This window comes from Poecilia formosa, unplaced genomic scaffold (assembly GCF_000485575.1).
Source record: "Poecilia formosa unplaced genomic scaffold, Poecilia_formosa-5.1.2 Scaffold196, whole genome shotgun sequence".
NCBI lineage: Eukaryota > Metazoa > Chordata > Actinopteri > Cyprinodontiformes > Poeciliidae > Poecilia > Poecilia formosa.
This window is the reverse complement of record NW_006800135.1, coordinates 338,773-363,684: the sequence shown is the minus strand read 5'-3', so window position 1 is coordinate 363,684 and position 24,912 is coordinate 338,773. Positions and strand designations below refer to the sequence as shown.

General features: G+C 41.2%; 1 protein-coding gene across 5 annotated transcripts in view; it reads left to right on the top strand.

Annotated features, from left to right (window-relative positions):
* The window catches only part of klhl29 (kelch like family member 29), a 274,351-nt gene that overhangs the window by 137,910 nt on the left and 111,529 nt on the right, over positions 1-24,912 (top strand). For all 5 annotated transcript variants that reach the window (XM_016678942.1, XM_016678943.1, XM_007566636.2 and 2 more), the window contains 2 exons: positions 545-692; positions 4,021-4,542. In XM_016678942.1, coding sequence (XP_016534428.1) covers positions 545-692; positions 4,021-4,542 — 670 coding nt within the window. The remainder of the gene's footprint in view (positions 1-544; positions 693-4,020; positions 4,543-24,912) is intronic.

Below are 24,912 nucleotides of genomic sequence, written 5' to 3'. Positions count from 1 at the left end.
AGAAAGCTTTCCAATTTCCTTTCCTCGCACTTCTATGAAAAGAAAAACAAAATCTTTATTTGGACTCTGATTGATTTTTCTTTTATCAAAATTAATAATGTGTTAAAGAATCACAACCTAAATGTAGTCCGCGGTCGAAAGTTAATATTTATTAACATAAAAATGAAATATTACTGTCTGCGGATACTCTTGAGGCGGTGAGCAGGACTTTTTTTTTTCCCTCCTGCTTGTCCCCATTATATATAGGCTGTAATCATCGCTCACTCACTGCTAATTATACACCGCACTCCGTCATCACTGCTCACTTCCAGACCTTGAAGAACCGTTTTCACGTGGCTGCAGTTTGCAAATTTCACCCAATTTTAAGGAACATATTCTATTAAAAACACATTTTGTTGATCCAAACAATTTTGGGGTGGCTGAATAAGAAAAAAAAAAAAAAAAAAGCAGCGCCGGATAATTTGTTTTTCCTTTCGCCGCGTCTCTTCGCTCTGTTGGTGCTCGGCTCTAATCAGCGCTGTTTGTGGCTCTCTCTCTGCTGCAGGTCTCTGGACTGTCTCCTGGAGACAACCAGACCCCAGGACTGCTGCTGGCTCCGGGAGTCAGGTGGGGACAGACGCCCATCAACCAGCTCACACCCTGGGATACAGACGAGCCCCCTGCCAAGCAACACAGAGACGGCGAGCCCACCGGTAATGAGCCACACACACAGGCGCACGCACGCAGCATTTCTGTCCAGCTAACTTGAGTTTGCAGGGCTTTACATCATCAGTATGCGTGTGCGCAGCAGATGTATGCAGGTTTGCTTTTCTTGCTCACGTGCTTACACCCCCGTCAGCCCAGGCCAGCTACATGCACACCTGATGCTAATGAGGCATCCTGCCCTGCAAGCACTTCAGATGTTCTTCACAAGTGCACATATCTATGCATATCTTTACATCATGCAACATCAGTAGGCAAACAATGAGCTTTTTCCCATTTTTTTTCATGGGACAAAACATAAACAAGACTTTACTGGCATTTTAGGTGATTTTTTTCATCTCAAAGCAGTGCAAAATAGTGAGGTAGGAAGAGATGTGTTAATTGATTTATAGCTGTTTTTACAAATAAAATCTATTAAAAGTGACTTGGATTTGAATTCAGCACCTACTTTAATCTAAAACACCACTATTGTAGGTTTTGTGACCTATGACCTGGTCAACTTCCTCCCCGAACCTGGGGCTGTACTCTTAACGAACCCCAGAGGCCTCCACAGAACAGCTAAATGTATACCAATCTTAAATCAAACAGATTCACTTTATTTGCTTACTGTGACTTCAAAAGGCACTACTTATCACTGGATTTTATTTAGGCGTATCAGAGTAGAGGAGATTAAATGCAGAGTTTTGAGATTTTTATTTGAAAATATATAAATATATATTAATGCGTCATTTTCTTTTATTTAAATTAAATTTTCATCTTGTGTTTGGCTCAAAAAGAGATAAAGATATTCTCATCACAGCTGTTACTTTATTGTACTTGTTGATGTCATTAAAAACCTGCTGAACTGACTCAGTCCCTCACGTCTGTACAGCAAGACTCCTCCAAATGTAGACGTTGACCTTATTCGTTTCATGCTTCTGTAAAATCTGTACGGCGCCATGATCCCACTGCTGTGCACTACAGACCTGACATTAACGAGTTAAGCCAGTATCGAGGCGTTTTTTCTTCTTCTTTTTTTTTTTTTTTCTTAACTTGTGCTGTAATGAACTTGCCCAGAATGGCTATGCCCCGGAGCTGTTAATTTCCTTCCTTTGCTCTGCCGGCCTCTGCCTCCTGCTCATCACAAATGTGTCTCATTTAAGAATAATACGTGCACCGAGCAGGATGCTGCAGAAATTCTGGCTGTACGAATTCACACCATGGACAGCTGGTTCTCTGCGGTGGCAAACATTCGAAAACACGAAAGCCACAGTGTGTGAAACTAACAGTGCCTTCCAATTATAATTTGATGATCTTAAATGCAAATGGGTAATGGATACATCATTAAAATGTTTCCCTGGCAACCGAAGGCGTGTTGCTTTGATTCGAATAAGTTCCAGGTGCCTCCGTGATTCCGTGAAAAGCGGAGCTTGGCTCTGCTGTGAGCCTCCCTTCACCGGCAACAGCAGCACCCCGCCCCGCGCCCCGGCTCCGGCGCCGGCTCCGAGTGGAGCGGGAGGAGAGTGAGATGTCGCCAACCCACCACGCTGTCACATATGACACTCAAATCCGAGCATAGTGTTGCATAGTGATTTGCGTGCGTGCGCTATTCCAAACTGTGACTGGCGTTTGCGACAAAGCCAGCTCCTCGCCACACTTCACTGAACTGTGTTGCCAGAAAACTTCTCTGCCAACTGTGCCAGAATTAATCAACGCAAGAAACTTCACTGTGTGTGTGTTTTGTTTTTTTTTGTAGTTTTTTTTTTATGTTAGAAAAAAGTTTCTAATTGACAAAGTTGTTTTTTTTTCCAACTTAAGTTTTTGGTTTATATATATATATATATATATATATATATATATATATATATATATATATATTTTATCCCAGGCTAAGGCTAAAGGAAAACTGGAGATGATTAATAAATGATAAAGGGGTTTGAATCTTTTACTGTAAGTAAAAAAATGCCAATTACAAATATGGATTATGTTTCAGTTAATGCATTTTCTTCATGTCATTCAACTTTGTAGGCAGCGACTGTAAATGTAGCTTATTGCCTATGATTGCTTTTTTTTTTTTTGGCAGACACTAAAATGTGTTTTAATAAAAACAAATGAACTTGGAAAAGTGTACATGTCTGAAATCTTGATCATCCATCACTGCAGCTTCATGGCCTTTGCTCTTTTTTTTTATTATTATTATTTTTATATATGGCACGATAAATGAATCCTTTCTGCAAGCAGACATACAAACTAAATGAAATTTAATTTGTCGCTAGCGCTGATAGCTCAGTGTTATGCGAATTATAGAACTATCCTCTCCCCTACGGAGCTCACTTTCATTCTTTTCTTTTATTCTCTGTGTGACTTTATCACTTTTTCTTTTCCCCAGATTATTATATCAGCAGGGTTGGCAGCGTAAATAATGTGGGCTTCCTTTCCTCCAGCTTTTTGCATGCTGTGATTTAGCCTTTAGCCCCTTAGCAGAGTGCTAGGCTATTTTTGGAGCTTGGACCCTGGCAGAAGGAGTCGGAGATGAAGGAGTAGGAGTGAGTGAGTTTGTGAGGGAGGGAGAAAGTATTCAGGTCCAATATGGCCAGCACACCCTCGGCATCTATCGCCTCGGGGAAGAGAAATGATTGGCTCGGAGTGTGTGGGTAAACACAGACTTGTGCATCGGCGATGCCAAATGCTGCATGAAGCATGTTAGCCTTCATGTTGAGAAAGCTATTTATTGGTCTTGTAGCAAAAATCAAGTCTCTTAATCTTATTACCGAGTCAACTTTGGTTGCAGATCGGTACTTTATTCAAGAATCCCTTTTATTCAGAAGTCTCAAGTCAGAAACAAACTTGATCTGACGTGAAGTAACTCGCCGAGGGTGGTGGTATGGAAAGTAGTGACAGTCTGTCTCTTCCTGCAGACTTATGTGTTTTGTTTGATCGAGTAACGTGTGTCTGGCAATCATATCTCTGCCCTCATGGTTAGCCTTGTTAACAGTCATATGGCATACTAAAAACACATCTGTTTATATCTCGTCTCGAGTTGATGAAAATAACATGGTAGCCTATATAAACATTACATGTTCTACTTTGATATTGTAATTGTTCAATATTCAAGAGTAACAAACTGTAGTAAAATAAAAACGAATGTTTTATCACTACAAAAACAGCATTTAAAGATCAGTGACCAGGTACATTTTTTATTTTGTCAGAGATGCTCTCTTCTATATTGTTACAGTATTGTTGTAGGGATAAATAATTGGACATATATATCAACTGAATAAAATGATTATTACATCTTTCCTGTTGCATGGTCATCATGTTCTGCTCTCTGTTTGTCAGGTCCAGCCTGGGCTGCACCAGTAGCTGCTGTAAGCCAGCAGAGCCTCCTGCCCCATTCCTATGGCCTCCCTCAACCTCCGTCCTTCAGCCACAGTGTGACAGCGCAGTCACCCATCATAGGAGTAACCCCGTCCATCCAGACACCCGTGGCCCCGCAGCATCCCCTCATGACCACCCACTTCCAGCTCACACCGCAGTCGACTCAGCAGGGGCCCTCCTTGGTGCTGAGCATGCCCAGCCAGCCTCCGTACCCGGCAGCTCAGCCAACGGTTACACCGACCGCCCTCACTGCCCAAGCCAACCCGGTGGTTCATCCAAACCCTCACAGCTTGATGGGCAATGGCCACTTAACCTCTCACTCCAGTCTCCTCCAGCCCCCTACCCTGCCTCTCACCAATGGACAGGCAGCAGTGCATGCTCAGCCTACGGCTGCAGACAATCAGGATGCTCCCAATGGGTTGCAAATGCTGCGGACGGTTGGGAGCGGGAAGTACGAGTTCAGTGACCCGGGACACCCCAAAGGTAAGCCCGAACTGACTCGTCTGGTGCTTTCTTTCTAAAACATGTTGGAGTTTGTACTTGACTTGTATGGGTGTTTTTCTCACTGATTCAGCCTGTAAACTGTACATAGATTTGTTTGGTTAACAGACTGAGCTTAGAGGTCAATCCAAGCCGACGCAGTTTTTATCAAATCACATAACTCTGGACTTTTTGTTCGTTTGACCTACTCTTCTATGGCATCTCGTTGAATTGAAACATGCAGACCTGTGCCCTTCTGCCTATGAACAAGAGCTGACAGCAGCCATGAACAAGTAATTCAAACATTCAATCAATAGGTTGTCAAGATACGATTCGCAACCATAGCGGATTTTACCTCCAAACTGTACCAAGGCCGCAGAGAAAAAGAGCTGTGACTAAAACCTTCTATACTTCTTATAAGCTGTTCTTTGGAGAAGGTGTTGTACTGATCCCAAACTCCTATAGCACAGCAAACATCTGTAATATTGTGCTCTGAAATTGGTTTTCACTGTGTCAGGCTAATCTTTTCTTTGCTCTTGGTGGAAATACACACAAGTCCCCACCAAAGACAAGGCAGGAAGAGCTTTCAGTCCCTGCCCTCACATCTCTCTCGAAATCTTTTGAAGCCTCGTTGACTTGCGCCGTGTTTGCGAGGCTGCCTCACAGCTCTGCCTCACGTCGAAGAAGCCCAGGAATCGGCGTTCGCTTTAACCTTGCCATTTATGACGCCGACTGCTAGAAACAGATGTTCGCAATTCCCCAACCAATTTTCACATTTAATGAACCTTTTAATTTAGGCTTAGATTGTTTTCTTTTACCTGACTCATTTTGATCAATAAAATGGCTTCCAATGAACTCGTAGATTGCAAAAAGCAATTATTTTGAGCGGCTGCCTGTGATACATTGAAATGAGGCTGCAGGTAGAAATGGAAGTGGATAATTGGATAGGCTCATCTGCTTTTGTCCGGTTGAATACGAACTTTTAAGACACTGCAAAGCTTAATAGACTGTTAGGACCCATTTACATGTTAAAATGTATTCTCCCTGGCCAAAGATATATAGAGCCTGATTGGAATTACAGTAATTGTCGAGATCGGTTTCCCAGAGTTCCTCCTTTCTTAGCATTAAATAGATTCCAGTTGCTGTAAGTCATGGTAGTAATGCAACAAACTCAGCAAAAACAGGTGAAAGAGTCAGCATCAGTTAATTAGCAGTGATAACATCTCCTCAGTAGGCTGACAGGAATCCTTTTACGGTTCTGCTGTTATCACAGTAATGCCTCCCTGACCGCTCTGGCCGTTCCCGCCTAACGTCTCTCTTTTAATGTTCCCGTTCCCCCCCCCCACCCCCCTCCAAGAAGGTCCCAAATCCCAACCTACCGCTTGTGTTATGTTGTCTGTTTTAAAACAATTAACGCTGCATTTAAATGTGGCACAGATACCTTCTGTCCTGCTGCTGTGGCATCGTGTTAAAATATGGAGGGAAAGCCGTGGAGAGCAAGGCCTCCTCTGTTCTGTGCAAAGTGCCAACCTTCTGTCAGGACAAAAGGACAAAAAAAATAGTTTGTGAGGACATGCAAAGTTTTTTTTTATTTTTTTTTTACCTATAGAAAATACAGGTACAAACATGCAATATGAAATCGGTTTATGGAAGCATGCATATAGTATATAATCCAGACAAATACAGTCGTCTTATATGCAACGGTGGGATATTTTTTGTGTTTAAAGTGCTACAATAAAGCCTGGAGAAAACAAACTGTCAATAAGAGATATTGACATTCAAGGCACAAAAACTCCTCCATTTTTGGCCAAAGGTCTTCTGCATAGACGCCTGTGTTTTAACGGTTGTGTAAAAATACTTCAGCAGGATAATACAAAGTGGTGTATATTATTTTTTTTAATAAATAAATCTAATAGGATTTTCTTTACACCCCTGACAATTTCTATTTTTTTTCTTTCAGGACCATCCTTTTAAAATTTTGTTATTGATTGGATCTATTTTTTCCCCCTTTAGAATAACTCTGGCTTTTGACAGAAGTAATGGTTTTGAATAACCAAAAAAATAAGGAATTGCAAGATTATTCCGAATTATGCATGCAGTGCGTCCCTAAATGACGCTGTTTGATGCATTGAAAGACAGAAAACAGCAGCCTTTTGTCTTGGTACATATAATTAACAGGAAGAGGGTGGATAGATTTTCAGAATTTCATCTGCCAATCACCAGTCGAATCCGATCGTGGGAAAATTGGATTTTTCAAATCTCCAATCTTGATTGGTGCAATTCTGATCCGATATCCACATTAGACCAGATTCTGATGCGATCTATCCGCTGCCTGGAAAGCCACTGTCCTGTTTTGCTGGAGGTGAAGCTTTGGCTTGTTTCTACTCTAGAAATGTGCAGACATGCATTATAAAACATTGTCTTCAGGATCCTGATAAATGTTTCGCACATGGATGCATCTTTTGGATTTGCCACATTAGTGTTGCTCTGCCTTCTGGGTATCACCTTATTTGGAGATATGTTGGTGTTGACAGAAAGAAAATACAAGATAGCTGATTATCTGTTTTGTGCAAATATTTGGAGTGGTGACAGTTGTCTGATTGTGAGAACAATATTACCCGAGGAGAATACTCCATGCAGTGATACTTGAGGAGCTTCAGCAGACGACAGGAATAATTACTGGATTAAAAGGAGAATCTTTCTTTTATTGTTTTGAACTTATTTTTTATTTCTAGCTGCGATGGGACATGTAGGATCAGGAAAGGTTGGGAGCTTGTGTAATTTGGAGACATAATTACTGTTATTAGCATTATTATTATTTCACTGCCTGTGAGGAAAATGGCAGCATGCAGCTATAGAGTGTGTTAAACTGGTTCAACAGACTCTTGACCGAGCGTCAACATGTCACCGGTTGCAAAATAAGACCATGTTATATAGACGGGCATCTTGCATTTGGTATTCAAAAATATCTTTGAAGCGTCTCCTTGAAATACAAGAGCAGCTGAATTAATATACCACTGCACTTCAAATTAATAAATAAAAAAGAAATAAACAGGGCTTTCAGCCCGGCGGCTTGGTGCTGGTAATTTATTTGCTTCTGTGGCATTTTGACGGGAAAGGGCCGCCGTCTCCGAGGATCGGGCCGAGCCGTTTGTCTTTAACGCTGTCTCGCAACAGGCCATGGGTATCCGTGTGTGTGTGTGCGCAGTTACACGCGTGCCTAACTTCCTGGGTGTGACCGAGTGGATGTTTTGTCAGATGTCAGCCGTACAGCCTTAAAGCCTAACGCCGCGGTGACAGAAATCACAGTCCACGTTTGATTTGGCTTTGCCTTCAAAGGGAGCAATTTGTCTTTGCTCTGCATCAGTGGACACATCAAAAAAGATGCGCGCTCACCCTCTTTGTGTCCGTCTGAGTGTCTGCCTGGTTCTGTCTGTTTGTGGCGTTTAGTGTATCTGTGGATGTGTGTGTGTGTGGATTCTCACGGAGCCGCTGGAAGGCAGCTTTAACTTCATCACCTACTGAGACATGCCAGTCACCTGGCTGTGATCTCCCTACCTGGTTTCTCCATCCGCAGCAGGGCTTTTTATAATACCTGCCTGTCATGACGCACAAAATCAAACTCCTTCTCACCGGTTGTTAATTTCCTCCCCGCCGGTCACCTCTTGCTTATTTCAGGCGCCGTTTGTTTTCCTCCTATTCTGATTTTTATCGAAACAAAAAAAACACAAATCTCTCCAAACCCTCCCTCTACTTAACAGCCTGTCCACATCTGCGGGTTCGAGCCCCAGCTGTTCGCTCTGACATTCTCGCATTTAACGGAAATTTTGGGAATTCGAAACGAGCGCCATTGTTTGTTTTAAGAGGACAGTTGAGGGAGAAAAGGGGAGCAGCACGCAGTAGGAGGTGAGATTAGAAGAGATGGAGACAGACAGAGACTGCTCTCCTGATGGGGGCGGGGGGAGAGAAAGCAAGAGGGAGACGCTGAGAGTGTGTGTCTATTGACCCAGTCATTAAAATCGATGCTTGTGCTGATGAATATCAGTCCAAGTAGGCTGGCTCCCAGCTCAGCGGGGATGAGCACGTTCACTGCGAATGCGACTGAGCGCCTTTTAAAAGCATCTCGCGACCAAAAAAAAACATTCATGTCGAATCAAAGTGTTCGTTCCTACAGATCTGCGCCTGTTATCCCCGTTACCCACACCAGCTGCTAGAACTCAGGGTGTTTTTTCTTTCTTTTTTCTTTTTTCATAGCCTTCTCGTAGCTCGACATGCACCGAGGCTGGTGTTGCTAGCTGTGTTGTGGTCAGGCCTCACGCTGTCACAGTGGAAGCTGTGGCTTTATGTATTTTTCCCTCTCTTGTAGCTGCCTAAAAGCAAGGAGACGTACAAGTTGGCGGATTTGGCTGTGATTGAAGTTTGGGGTCACAGGCGGATCTGTCGGGGCCACCTGCTGCACTACTGAGCATGTGCCGCCGCAGCGCCACGCCTCTCCTGTCATGTCAAACGTCTTTTTAACGCTTCTTTACTTCTGAGGCTTTCTTTCCTGTTTTATCTCCCTCCCTCCCTCCCTCTTACACACAAACGTAACCCATACACACAACCACACACACAATGAGCATCTAAAATCGCATGACAAAACTCAGATGAGTGTCCACCACGCGCGCACGCACACGCACACGCACACACACACCTTTAGACTTCAACACAATCTAGTCCAGCCACGTCGTACAACAAGCAGCAGCACCCAGCCTCCTCTCCGCCCAGGAAGTTCATCTTCCAGTCAGCTCACATCAACCTTCATCTGGGGACCAAGCCGCTCCGGAGCTGCTAGTGAATGCAATTAAGATGTCTTGCTGAGTTAAGATCAGAGTTTTACTTTGCCACGGTGAGATTGGCACAGCCTCACATCCCCGGCGCGGAGCACACCCCTGCTCGGCTGTGACTGTCCATCCCTCTTATCTGCCTTATTCATGCTTTGGCCCCTGCAAGATTTTTAATTGCACATTTGTGTTTGTTTACTTTTGGGGGGTGAACACGTTGACACAGCTGCAGCACTGTTCGTGAGCACGTTGGCTCCGATTACTTGTGCAGTCGTTCTACAAAGGGAGGGACTTTCTGGGCGATCAAATTAGTGACGCAGCCTCATTTTATGAGGCCAGGTTTTCTCTGCCGACGCCTGAGAAACTGTCACAACGGTTTTTCACATTTCATCTTGTTACGACCTCTAATTCCCAGTCAAATTTGTGGAATTTGATGTGATTTGTGGTAGCGCTAGTAAGTGAAGTGGATAGAGATATTTCATTTGGTTTTGTGCAAGACGAGCAACAAAAAGAAATTGTTAAAAGAAAACAATAAGAAGTCCTGTGTGCTGTTTGCTACAAGGTACAGAGCACACACGTGGAAGAAAGTGCTCTAGTTAGATGAGACCAGAATTAGCCTTTTAACTTTACATGTAAATGGCAATAAAATTAACACTGTAACATTTTAAGCACATCTTACCCATGTGGAGAATCATGGCAGAGGTGGTATCAGGTTGTGGAAATAATTTTTCTTCAATAGAGATGAAGAAACCTGGTGAAGTTTCCCCAAACAGAGACTGGGATGGAGCAAAGAGCCCAACATAAAGCCAGAGCTACACTGGAACTGTCCAGCTCAAAGCATATGTATGTGCTGCAGTGGCCTAGTCCAAGTCCAAAGCCTAATCCAATCAAAAAAAACCGTGTTGGGACTTGAACTGTTGTTGTTTCGACACTCTCCATCCAAACTGCCAGAACTTGAGCTGCTTCATAAAGGAGAAGACGCAAAGTTTCGGTCTCAGATGGACGAAGCAGGTAGAATTAAAAAGTTTCAGCCCTAACTACAGAAAGTTTTGACTCTGTAGTCTAATACAACCCATAGTTTTTCAGATTTTTTTTAACTTAATAAAGAAAAAAACACAAATAATCTTCCTATCACTTCAGAGTTGGTCTTTACTTAGATTAAATAGTTTATATAGTCCATAGGTGTTCATAATCTAAATAATGCATCAAAGTTTATGATTCCTCCTTAACAAAACTTGAAAAAGTCCCAGGGGTGTGAAGACTTTCGCAGTGGTCTGCATGAACGGGATAAGACCAGGGATTTTCTGATAAAGTCTCTCAATCAGACGAAGTCAATGACCGACTTCGTTTCACTCTGCATTGTCTGCAGCGGCTCCATCCTCAAGCTTAAGCTATTATAACTACTGATGTGCAAATATTTATTTTTATTTAACCACTAGAATATACTGCTGTCGTGACAGGCCAGTTATTAAAAACACAGCCACCGTTTGTGATAGCCACAGAGAGACCATTAATCACAGCGAGCACATTAATTAAACCTTCCCCTTTTCTTTCTCTGCCCCCTTCTCTCTGTCTCCGTCTCTCCTCTGCTGGAGCACGCAGACTCTTGACTACATCCTTACTGCCAATTATTTTTTTAAAAAGTGAAACTTTCACGGAGACAAATGGAAGCTAAATATGTTGTGAGCCATGCAGTAGAAGCTTTTCTTCTTCTTCTTCCCCTGCCCCCACCTTTTTTCTCTCTCTCTTTTTTTTCAAAAAATTTCCAACATGCTGACTCAGATCAGCATGCGTAGAATAAGCAGTGGCAAATTAATTAGAATCACTGTGGTGTTGTGCTGGGCGATTATCTTAAAGCTATCCACATCAGGATTAGCCAAAGCAGAACTTGGGGTTATTATGAATCCAAAACAGGCTTAACTCGGGATAGAAAATGCACTGATGTGAACATGTTTTTTATTTTATTTATTTATTTTTTTCTCTCCTCTTTCTCTCTCATGACATTCCTTAATTTGAGTTAGCTCTTGTGGAAACGAATTCCCAATCCTCTGGGAGCGTCGGAAATTATTAATGAGGTTGAAATCTATTCCAATCAGTCTGGACTCTGTATGTGCAGATAATTCTCTAAAAATTAATATGTGCAATGCTGTGGCGATATGTAACCTTCACACACAGGTCCACATGGGGCCCCGCATATTAACGACATTGAGTCAAACATCTCATTTCAGGACAGCAGGTGCGGAGCGCTCGCGTGGCCAGAAGCTACCTGACACCGCGTCTTTAACTTTGTTTCGCCTGGCATCTGTTGAGGCGTCCTGGCGAACGAATCCTCCGCGTTTCAGGGGACAAATAAGAGGAGGAGAGAGAGAGAGAGAGAGAGAGAGAGAGAGGAAACAGGAGGTCGGCGGCAGCAGCAGCGGAGTGTCACAAGCAGCGGGAAGGAAAGCCGCACGCCCTCCTTCTATCTCACGCTCATTATCGTATTTTAAAGGAGCGGAGCCCCTCCGGCCGCCCCATACATTGTATCCTCCCCACCCCTCCCTCCTCAGTTAATTTAAGGACAGCAGATAGCTCATTAAGATTGATCATTCCTCGTCCACCTACTCCATGCAGAACCCGGCACTGCCTCCATTAATCACCGGGATTTCGAGATAAAGCTCGGTGGCAGTGCAGGGCCCGAAGCCTGACAGCCCGGCTGCTTTATGCATAATCGCAGGCGCGGCGCGGAGCGGCCCCGGAGCAGCCGCCCAGCATTCTGCCTCGCAAAAACGGTCACCGCATCTTCACCTCCCTCCATTCTGTCATCTCATCAACCTGTCACTCCAACTCAACCTATTTGATGCAGTTTTCCTTCGTTTAATCGTCCGTACGCTTGACACCATCTTACAGCCCCCAAACTTCCTAGTTTATGCTTCTTGTTGTTTAACCCTACCTGTTAACTAATTCATGCTTCTCCATGTTTCCCTGTAGACTTATGTTACAGTAAATGTCCAGACACGCATTCCTTTTCAACAACTACACAATTATAATAATATAACATAATTCTAGGCCAATTAGGAGTTTCAAATGATAGATTTCACAAATTGCAGTGTTTAAAAAGCCTTCTAAATAGCCTATTAGTTTCCACACAGTGAACATCATCGATGTGTAAGGACCGACGAGGAGTCACAGTGAAGAGCCGAGATTGATGAAAGGAAAGTTTTACTTTTCCTGTACTGGATGAGCAGCTGGATTCCTGCTGAAGCATTCTCATCCACTCTGAAAGAATTATTCCTTGAGTAATGCATAAGAAATGTCTGATATATTTGCCTTCCTTATTTTCTGTAAATGTCCGGCACTCTTATGCTAATAGCAGCGCCCCAACTCGGTGCGTAACATGCTAGTAAAGCAGTCAAATGAAATTCAGATTCACCGTTATTGACGTTAAACACTGCATGAGTGTGTAATAACTCTGAAATACTTCACTTCATGAATTCTCTAGCTGCTGTGTTCGAAGCATCTCATACAGGCTGTTGATGTTGGGATCAGTAGCGCAGCACAGCTCATGTTTATCATGAGACCACAAAGTCTAACCACAGGTTAGACTTTGTGGTCTGAATCAACCACTCGTACGTCCGTCTGCTTGGTGATCAGTCTGTGGGAGATGCAGGGCCCGTAAGGATACGAGGATGACTCCTGAAAATTAAATCTGACCCCTCCAGTCTGCTCCGGGCCTCTGTCCAGAAACATCCACTGTGTTCTCGCCGAGTGGTTTTACTGCTGCCACGAAGAACGCGAGTCAAAATAACTGAATAGTGCTGCGCAATGCGTCACAAATCGATCAATGTTGTGCGTCTAAGTTAGTTAGATTTCTATCCAAGAACAGAAAAAATATCAAACGAGTCCTGTTTTTCTTGCTTATCTTAGTTGAACTTCCTGCACAATTAGGACCCAATAACTGATTTGATTTCCTGTTTAAATGCACCAGCCTTTCATTTAGATAAAAAGGCTAAAGTGTATTATTTCGACTCTTTAAAAAGATTTTAGTCTCAGTGACTCTCTCGTTGCCCTAACAGTCATAAACAATAAAGAGAATAAAACGTATTAATTAGAATGAACAGCCAAAGACAAGGTTGTGTCCTTGAGTCAGAAATAATTTGTCATTCTTTCATCTGAATTATTTCTAAGCAGCCTTCAAATTTGATTTTCATTTTCATTTATTATGTCATTTGTTTCAGGCTGAACTTGTAGCTTTGGATTTTTTTTTTTCACATTTAATTTTACTAATTTGTATTTTATTTAAATGTTTTTGTTTTTTTTCATCCAATACTGTGTTGGATCTGAAACATACACCCTTAAACATCTGTTACGTTGTTTTTCAAGAAAGGTAAATGTGTAAACTTCCCAGATTTACTCCTGAACTGATGCACATTTATCATGTTTTTTTTTTCTTTTTTAACACCATAAATCTAGTTTATGATAATTTAGTAGTCTATAGGTGACTTACAGTCCTCTGCAAAATACATATCTAACAAGATACTGAACCTTTGATGATCATGAAAGGGCGCTGTGATGATTTCCTCTATTAGTAGTAATAATGTGAAATCAGATTAGGAGAGTTGGGGCGAAGCTGGCGCAGTTTGGTGAGCAATTACAGGTTAACACAAAAAGGCAAGACAGCCACATGTATTCAGAATTACACCCACATAGAGTTTAGTCACTAATTAACCTAACATGGATGTGTTTAGACTGTGGGTGGAAGCTAAGACAGCTGGAAAAAATCTTCAACAGGAACTGGGGAAACATGCAAACTTGTTTTATTTTAGTCTTGGTTTGAATCTTGTTCCTCAGAGCTTGACCATGCTGCTAGTTATTAAAGAGGCAAACTGGGCTTTCTGAGCAGTGAAACACTTTTGCACAATTAGGTTAGGTCAGACGTTTACATACATCAACAGGAATGTCGTAGTAATTTGGGACTATTTTAACTGTTTTCGAACGCAGTGGAACAAACCTAAAAAAATGCAACAATTTCTAAGAACTACGATTGGGTTCACGTCTTGTAATCTATTTAGGATACGGGGCCCAGACTTCTGCTCAAACATCTATCCATATCTCAACTGATGATTGGATAAATTTCCCTGAAAATTTTGATCACACTTCTTACAAGAAATGATTGACCTCATGTAAGCTAGCTCATTCCTTGGCATTGATACGTTTTCAGTACAGCTGAGGTGGAACTGTTCAAGAAGGTCTGTGTTTGGCCATCTAACATCTGAAGGAGATATTTGAAGATAGTTCTCTGTTTTCATCGGTCTGCCAATTTTGTGCAACACAAATTTTGCTGGTCAATAAATTGTTCCAGATGTTATTGCGATAAACAATAGCGTTGTTATTTTGAGACCATCTTTAAGTCATACAATGGGAATGGAAAAGTGATGATGCAAGAACACATTGTCAAAGATCAGCAAACTTCAAATTGTAATGAACATTTAACACTAGAACTGAAAGACATTTTAAATATCCAAAATCAATAAACAAAACGGCAAATACAATGAATTTTGAAGTCTTTGTAAACAAACTTGTTCCTTAAAACTAAAACTGAAAACTGTTTTCATCCAGTTTTTGGGGAGAAAGAGAGAAAAAAAGAGAAACAATAAATCATGCCAATGGAAATTGAGTTTGTTTTCATTTTGTCATGTGATTAATTGATTTATTGGTTATTGTGAGAGACCTAGATGTGACACATCACTGCAAAAAGTGGTACTGGAGTCCCAGAAGCTTTAACCTCGGTGTTTCTGATGTTCTGATGTTGTTCCTGACCAACTTAATCTTTTCGTTTTGATCCTAAGTTTGAGTCATATTGTTGAATTTTGACAAAACCGAATCTGCTAGTAGAAAAATGATGCCTTGCATGCATCAAAACTGGCTTTGAAAAGGAGGAAAAAAAGCCAGTTATCTGACTGCCCTCCTAATCAATCATGTTGAGAATGTGCTAACGTTCTCAACAGCCAATTCATTGGCAAGAATCCAACCAATTTAAATTTAGTCTGTTCATATTGCACCAATTCACAACACATGCTGCAGCCTATAGGATGAAGAGCAGCACACACAGTTAGTTGCAGTAAAAGCTCAGCCAACATCTATGTTTGGGACAGAGACGGGGTTAAGCACTTAAAGACAGGGTCAAGTGTAACATCTCTAGGAAGAGACTGTGAAGTTGTGGGCAACTCCACCGACGGCCCCCTCCTGAAAGGTGTCACAGTTGAACAGAACGTGGAGCCAGGTGTAGCACAAAGAGGAAACAATAAACTGAGAGCATGAAGTTAAAAGTTAAAATCTCAGCAAGCTTTACACTCATCGGGGGAAAAAATGGTGAAAGTCCAGTATTCAATGTGCAAGACATGCTGGAAACAAAATAAACCTGGATGTGGAACGCTTTGCGCCAGTGGTGATCTGACGTAACGGGACAGACTGCTGTGAGCTGCACACCGAAGCCTTGAACGACCCCGGAATAGGTTATCATCTTTGTTAGCAGAGCAGATGTTCCAAGGAAGGTAGTCAGTAGTGGGTGTTTTTATCTAATGAGAAGTCATAATTGCAACACAGAGAGAACTTGTAATTGAAACAGCAGCAGATGCTCTGTAACATCACAGCCAAAAAAAAAAAAAAAAAAGAAGGGGGAATATAAAAGGAAAAAAGACAATCGAAGTACCAGCAGCGTGCTAATGTCGACGCCATGCTCACTTATCCGAGTGGATTGCCTAACTTTTCTCTACCTAGAAACTTTTAAATGGGTTTGATAATGCACGCAGGGCATCTAATAAATACTAATGACAGGACGAGACATTAGCGAGAACCGCTGCCCTCTCCGACTCATTATTCCACAGAGTTAGCAACAGGCTTTGCATGTGAAGAGACATAATTCTCCCGTGACTTAGATAAATGATAATGGTCTGCACTGCAATCAAGTGATCTTTGTTGGCTAGTAGTGCTCTCCTTAAACCTGATGGCCTTCTTCAGCCATGAGGACGAGGTGCTGAAATGGCAACGAGCCGTCGCTTCTATTAGATTCGTCGAAAGTGTTTCTTTTCTAAAAGCTGCGGCTCTCGTACGGTTGAGTATTATCATCATTATGCTGCACCCAGGTCTCAGATACAGCCGCTGTTTTCCTATGTGCCGCCTTGCTCTGCTCTGAAGGCTAAAAAAGTATTATATTAGAGATTAAAACTTAGATTAGAACTTCACAAGGACACACCAGCAATACATAAGCACTGAAGCATGCTGTGCACAATCAGAATTTGTGGGGCCTTCTAGTCACCTAACAGATTGTTTTCTATCCCTGGAGAGAAAAGGTGGTAGGGAGGGAGGAGCGAACTGGAGGAGAGAAGGATGGAGGAAAGAAGCAAAGATGGAGGGGTGGTGGTGGGGTAGGAGTGATGAAAAGCAAAGATTACTCGCCTGATTCCACTCTGTAGGCTGTGGAAGCTCATCCCAGGCGTGCAGTCTGCCGAGAAGACTCCCACATACCTTCTAACCCCTCTGCTAACCTTTCTGCTCGAGCTGCTATGACTTTCACAAAGTTGCACAGTAAACACATATCCTCTGTCTTCAGGGGGAGATGTGACATTTATCTTAAGCTGCTCTGGTGACATGGGATTTTCTCTTTCTTGTACCTTTTTTTCGTGTGTTTTTTTTGGGAGGGGGGTGGGTGGTGAACAGTACGGGTGGCTTGGACTTCTTACGGTTTAGGGCAACCTGGAGGGGTAACGCAGTCGCCAGAGCGTAAACCCAGAGTGGAACGTCCACGAGCCAAACTCATAAACACATCCAGGGTGAAAGACGAGCTGGGCAGCAAGCTGACATTCTCTCACACCCATAACCGGACGCCAGTACGTGCCTCAGTCTGAAGGCCGAGCGAGAGGGCCCAACACAGCTGCCTTCAGGCCACCCACAACTTCAAACTTTTTGGGCTTCAAACATTTTCTGTTTGCATTTTATTCAGTTTAATTTACACAAACAGGTTTTTACCTACATACAGCACAAACTTTTATTCTTTTTTTCTTTTTTTGGTAAGGCCTTCCTCTTTTTGCCCTTTTAAGAAAAGCTTTTGCAGGAACTTCTGCTGTGGTTACATTAGTCTTCAGCAGCAGCAGTTACTTACTCAGCTCCAGTTTTCGGCCCTATTTGCAACCCCCTGAGATGCTCCGTTAGTGACCTGTAAATACAACAAATACACACATTTAGGGGCCCCTGTTTGTGTAGCAGCATCTCAATAAATGAAAATATCATCGAAAACATTTACATTAGCAGTTGAGTTTAAAAAGTGAAACACTTGTTGTATAGATTCACTACCTTTAGAATGATGCGTTTCAAACGGTGACGACTGTGGTGCACAGATGGCGAAAACCTAAAATGAGTTTTTCACAAATGAAGAGCATTGTGTAGAATTAATAAGAATAACTTGTATGTTACTGCCCAACAATCACAGGAAAGACTGCTGAGCTGACAGTTGTCCAGCAGACGGTCACTGACATCCATTGCAAAGCGTACAAGTCTGTCTGTAGGAAACATGATCATGGAAAGTTGAGTGGAAGGAAATAGTCCTCAAGCCCTGTAAAGACAAAACAAGTCATACACAAATGTAAACTAGACATAAGCTACAACTTTAGCATCATTTGTGGTAAACCGACCCAGAATGACAGATGTCAGAAGCAGCTTACCTTTTATCTCTGAAGGTAACTTTAAATAATGAGACATTTTGTATTTGTTTTTAACTTTTGTGCAAATATCCTGAAACTCTCTTATTACAGTGATATTATGAGCCTCAGATGAGCCACATAAAATCATTTATTTCCTGATTTTTGTTTTTTTTCCTTCTTTGGAATTGGTAACAGATATTCAATAGAACAGCTTATTCTGTGTGGATGACTCTTCCTGTTTTCTCTGAATATTTGAATAGTGTTTTTTGGGGCTTACAAAAGCTGAGTCCGAACTTGGTACGTTTCCTTTTACAATCTTTACATCTCGTTTTCCTTTATTTTAGCACGCGGCTTCTGTAGTTCATCACATTAAGTTTCCCAGTGTCCGCCTGCGCTTCGTCTGAGAAAAATCTCCATTTGGGAAGAAACTCAGACTGCAGATGATCAGCACATGTGGAAAGGCTCCCTAACTTTGAGCCTTGAGGCTAGTTTTGCATTTGTAGTCATCCTGATAGGAGATGGGTTAATTTCAAATCTCTGCCTCTCTGAGCTCTTGGAGGAGAAGTGCTCCAGTTGAAACTGCAAATGGTAATAATATATTTTTTAGGGGGGAAGGGGGAGGGGAGTGTTTGTGCTGAGCAGCACTTGATTGTTTCAATGTGACTTGTATTGTAACACAAGCTCCTCTGATGCAAACTTAGAGGTTCAACTAACCCTCTAGATGATTCACAAAGAGCACATAGGTTGCAAAGGTGCTTTTAAAGGCCTCCTTGCATGAACACCTGCCTCCTAATGATTCATTTCTCTCAATTAACCTTGTTTTTTTTTCCAGCAGGGTTTATAATGCGGATTAAGACGACACGACGCCCCCTCCAGCAGTTTCTAAAAGTTTAACATAACCATAATTAACGGTGAAGATAGAGAAGTGTTGGACAACCACCGGGTTATCAGATCCCCTCCCAGCTTACAGTACGTTATCTTCACCAGCCAGAAACGCCTCCTGAACCACAGCATCGCTGTTAGCATTAGGATTATTTTCAGGTGACATTGTTTTTCCCCCCATAGCTGGGTGTTTGTGCATGCAGACATGCTTATGTGAAATTTCATTAGCATAGTGTCCGCATATGCATCTCTGCACATTTGTCTCCGCGTCAGGCCCCGCGCGTTGTCCATGGTGACATTGTCCTTTGGCTGCAGGGAGGATGGATTACTCAACCCTGAGCTGAGCTTGACAATGACGTCCTTCGTGATGTGTTCGGATGAATGTTTTGCTCTTTTCTGATATGCGCTGCCTCGCAGTCATATTTTATGTCCTTTCATTTTCGTCTTGTGTAAAACCACAGACTTAATTCTTTAGCAGGGTTTTATGAAATAGACCACAAGAAAAAAAAAAGTAGAAGTGGAGGAAAGATTATGCATGGCTTTTAAAAATCTTTGCAGAAACAAATCCATATGGTGTGTCTAGACATTGCGTGTCTAGAGACTAAACTTTGTGCTTTGCTTGGTAACGGTTCCATTGTAACTATGGTTTTATATTAGACTGGAAGAGTGAACCTCTGTCTCATTTTCAGCCTCTAAAAGTTTTTCCTCTGGAAATGTTTCGTGTTTAGCTCCAGCCATCTCCTCGTCATGCCTTACCCGTCTCCCTGTACCAGACAAACAAAGGGACCCCCACAGCATGACGATGCCCCCACCATGTTTCATGGTTTCATGATGTGCTCAGACCAACATATGCAGTGTTATTTTTCACCACACGTAGGATTTTACTTCTAGACCAAAAGGTAAAACATTGCTGTCATCTGACATGTCTGCGGTGTCCCCTTCATTGCTAATGGCAAACTGCAAACAGCGCTAAAGATTGTAACCTGAGAAAACATGTGAACAAATTTTAGGGGTGTGAAAGTTCTTGCAAAGCATTGTTGATTGATTTAAGCCATGCAGGTCTCTTTTTTTTTTTTTTTTTTTTTTTTTGAACCACATATGGCTTTACAGTCCTACATGACTATCAAACCAATCAATGCTGAAGACTCACGGTTGAAGTAAGAATGTGAAAATTTAGAATAGCAGCATTTGAGTGATTTTAAGTTTGAAAATTAATTTATAATCCACAGTATCATCAACCCTTTCACCAAAGTACATCTTCATTTTTTCTGCTGGTGTTGAAGGCTGTCCCTTCTCATTTTGAACAGTGCGGCTCCAGTTTAATGCACGGTTTGTGATGGAGCTAAATAAATCGAAGCTCCAGTGCTGCAATGTTTCTGCTTCTGTATAAATGTAAACACATCTGCCAGCCGAAAACAGCCAAAAATCCAGATAGCAATTTGGTTCTGACAGAAAGGCTGATTGTTTACATGGAATACATTCTGTTAGCAGCAACCTGCTGCTACGAGGTGCCACCAGTCTGTATGGCATTACTTTCAATGTGGCAGGCTGTCATAGCTTAAAATTTAATCATCCACAGTGCACACATTTGTCCTCTCCCAGTGGAAAAAAAAAAACTATCCAAAATTTTTCCCTTTTTACATAAAAATAGTTGGACTATCTTATAATTATCAGCTTATTCAGGGCTCATTACATCCTATTTCTTTGTGTTCCTGGCCCACTCGCTTGAGTGGCACATTTAGCTGCCTTCCAGGTTCCTGTTGGAAATATCACATCATGTGATCCAGATTAGATGAATCATATCAGCGAGAATATAAACATTTCAAACAAACAGTGATTCCTTGGACGCTGTAATGTCAGCTTTTCAGTGCATCAGGTATGTCTTGCGAATGTTTCATAAATGTATGAAAGTGTTCGTTCTTGTTTTTTCTCACGTTTAATTCCCTTTTGTTTGGATTTTATGCAATGGATGTTACACAAAGCAGTGTGTAGCTGCATATTTTAAGAAAAACATATGCTTGGGTTTCATTTTTTTGAGTTTCACCAATCATAATGCTGGGGTTAGTGCCTTAAAAATTCCTGTTGTGAGGAATCGTTAATTATTTATGCTGGCAGCAGAGGAGCACATTGAATGTGTGTGTATGTGTGTGAGAGTGAGCAGTCATTTCGGCATTATCTATCAAATAATTTTAATGCATCTTTAGTATCTGGTGGTGGTGATGAGCAGACAGCAGATCCTTGCTTCAACTCTGACATTTCCAGGAAGCCGCCACCGCCTCCAAATCCGGCATGCTCCACGACAGACCGGAGGAAAAGCTCCGAAGGATAAAACCGAGCAACTTCGCTGTAATAAGTTCAACCTTCTTGGTACTTGCTGAAAGTTATTCACCCTCTCGGAGCTCTGAATGAATCACAGACATGTCTCGGGTTTGTTATTGAAAACACAGTTTCCTATTAAATACCTTCTTACATCTCTGTGCTTCCTCTGACTTCATTTCTAACACCTTCCTGATCCTAAAAGCGGCTAACAGCAAGTGTTTCTTACTCTGTAATAGCTTTCGCGCCAAAGCCATTACTGTTGTTACTCTGACCTGGGTAGCACTCAGGTATGGTGTGTTCACTGACAAGAAAAACATTGTTGTTTTTTTTGTTTTGTTGTGGGGTTTTTTAAGTTTCCAACTTGCTTCTCTTTGGTCATGAAAGATAAAAAAAAAACCTAGTCAGATTGTGGCAACCAGCTCTTTTTTTTTTTTTTTTTAACACAAGTTGGACTTTCTCGGACAGTAATTTACAACACACTCACCGAAATGAATATCTTAGGTTGTTTTGATTTTTGCCAGCAACAAAACCTTAAAACCACAGAAAGTACGTGTCATGTATTTCTACTTCAGTACTTGAACTTTTTATGCAAAGTGTCTGAAGTATTCCTGTCCTTGTGCCAGCACTGCAGCGCTTCAAGGAAGGAAGGAGCATGTCGGGGCTCCTGTTTGCTATCCACAGGAGTATCCTCTTGTTAAAACTTGACTATGACCGCTTGTCAGACACTGTACCCCCTACCTGCCTAATGAGGAAGCCAGTGTACCAGCTGGGACCGGAGATTTTTTATTTATTTATCTTTTTTTTTCTTCTCCATCCCCTCAGTGAGCACAAAGAACAGAGCACATAGCATGACATCCTGTCACAATGTTGCAGCAGGCCTTTGGGTGCTCTCTGGGCATCTTTGTTTGTGCTCCATCTTCTGAACTTGTGTTGGTGTTTGCTTCAATTTAGTTTCACAGTTGCCAGCTGTTTGTCTGTGTATGCACACACACACTTGGCCCCTCCGCTGGTGGGTCCTTACAGAGGGTCTGGGCATATAGTGCAGGACAGGGCAACTTGGTTTCTCTTGTCTTTTTTTTTTTTTTTTTCTGTTGCTTCAGGTTTTTTGATGTGTTATTGTGGAAGGAAACAAAGGCCCAGGCGGCGTCTTTGAGGGGCACAAGTTCCTTTTCTCTTTGTCTCCCCATGGCTCAGTCCAGACCAGTTGACAGCCGCGGTGAGGCTCCAGCGGTGCAGCACTAAAGTTTAAAGCAAGAGAGGTGGAGTAGGGGGGGGAAATAAAGCGCCCTCATCATGGACTATTCTCTAAGGCTATAAGGCGCCTGTGCTCTCCTACAGATTGAAATCAGGACAGCTAGAATCTCAAGGGGTCTTGAGGATTTCTGATGATGCGCACGAGCTGTTCTGCCTAGGGTAGGCAAAGGCTGTTGAGATGTCTCCAGAAATGAATGTGGCGATGATTGTTCGAGGTACGTTTCAGAGACTGTGTGACAAGTAATGGCGCATTGAAGCGAAATTGGGTTGCGCGCGAGACGTGACGGCTTTTATCCACGCGAAAGCTCTGTTTGTTCCAGCAGATGGCATCTCCATGAGATGGCGTGATGGTGTTGATGTTATTTTGCACCTGCTAAAGTCTGACATTTAGCCATCGAGCCGTTCGAGACGTTCATAATGACGGTGCTAGGGAGTGATTGCTGATGAACCATTCAGCTTGGGTAGTGGTTATCCCCTTCCATTCTTAAAAACGAAAAACAGATATAATTTTTTTTTGTACTTTGTTGCCGCCTTAAGTATGGTCTTAAGTTTTTAAATTACAGCGAGAATGATCTCAACAAACTTCTCAGAAAAAGGTTTGTTTTAGCTTCGTGCAAGAAGCCGGTTTGACTTTTTGAAGTGAATTTTATGGATTGGCAAAAAAAAACAAAAAAAAAACAATCCATTTGTTTTTCAATCTTTTTGTTTATGATAAAAAATATAGTAAATTAAGAGTCTGATTTCTCCTTTTTTCATTTATTATAACATTTTTAAGTGTGAAGCGCTTGACTTTTAAAATAAAAAAATTCTTCCTTTTTTCTTAATTTTTTTGCTTCCTTAAATTAAAAAAAAAATATTTAAAAATATTAGCACAATCCGTTAAATTATTTGAATATAATCGGATTATAATTTACGCTGGATATTATTAGTATTTACAAGATTCAACAAAAAGTCATTTTATTCAAGCTATTAATGGCTATTTTTTTGTTGACTGCAACATTAAAATAAGACGCTTCATTTTTTTATTCATTCTTTAAAATACCTCATAAATTTCTTCTAATTATTTTTTACAAATTTTATGAGCAAATAAAGGCGATGCAATTTGCTTTGAAATGTTCCTAAAGACTGTACTATCACAGAGCATCATTTAAAGGCACTAAACTAAATGTTTTTATTTGTTTAATTACATTGTCCTGTGAACGAAATGTATTCTTGTGTTTTGGATAAGTGCAGGATGATTACATCGGGAATTAAAGCAGTAATGGAAATAAAAAAGCTGTGAAATTCTGTTAAAATTAAAACATTTACCCAGCTTTGAGAAGGATGCTGTTTGCATATGCTGTGCATAGACCAACGTACAACATGGAGCTGTTAAGTTTTTATCAAGGCCATCGGTAAATAAATAATTTTCTAAACATAAAGGCTTTCAAGCAGATTTAGACTATGACAGTGCATCTATAACTATCAAATATTTAATTACGCTGATTTTTACATCCCTCCAGTTCTGCTCTGTTTTGGAGAGGCCATTTTTGAGACCCATCCGTTGCTTTAGAAAAGGTTTTTACTGAGAATGAGCTTCTTTGTTTGCAATATTCGAAACTGTGCCCTCCACTGTGTGGTCTTACTCTGCCTTTTCTCCTTCTTTGAAATAATTTTTTTCTTTGTATCAAAGGCTTTTGCTTGAGGAAGCCTATTTTGATCCAACCATCTCAGTCTCTCATCCTCCTTTAAAAGGTCACTCAGCTTCTTTTTGAATTCTTCCTTAAATTTACCTTTCAAGGCTAAAACATTAAAAAAAATGTTTCTGATACTGTAAGTTTCTATTTATGCTAATCAAAAAGATTATTGCTGATGATAATGATTAAATAATAATAAAATTGGTAATAATTATGCATGTAAATATTCAATACTATTTTTTCCACAATATTTTAACAAAACAAGAATTTCTAAATTTTTTAAATTTATTTATTTCTTGAAAATGTTGAATGTGAAGAACATATCAAGTCAGTCATCCAAAGAGAAAAACTGTAATTTTATTTATTAGATTTGTCCAATTTCGTTGCCCAAACGTTGACCAGAAGGCAGAAAAATATTCTTAAATCCACAATTTTATATATAAATTTTTTCGTTGCCATTTTACAAATAAAAAATATTGTCATATTTAAAAAAATAATTTTGTTGATTTTTGAAACAATAAAAGTACACACCCTTTTAACAATCTAAAGACAGCCATTATGGTAGAATTGTACATTGGCTTATTGATCAGGGAGGCTGGTTTGTTCTGCGTAATTAAGCTGCGAGTTCTGCTGATTGATTGCTTAAAGTTTTTAAAAGAGAAGTAAAAGGTCAGAACGAACACATCAGCATCCATTTAAGAAGCTAAATGTTGAATGTTGTCCTTCTGGACAAACCAATAG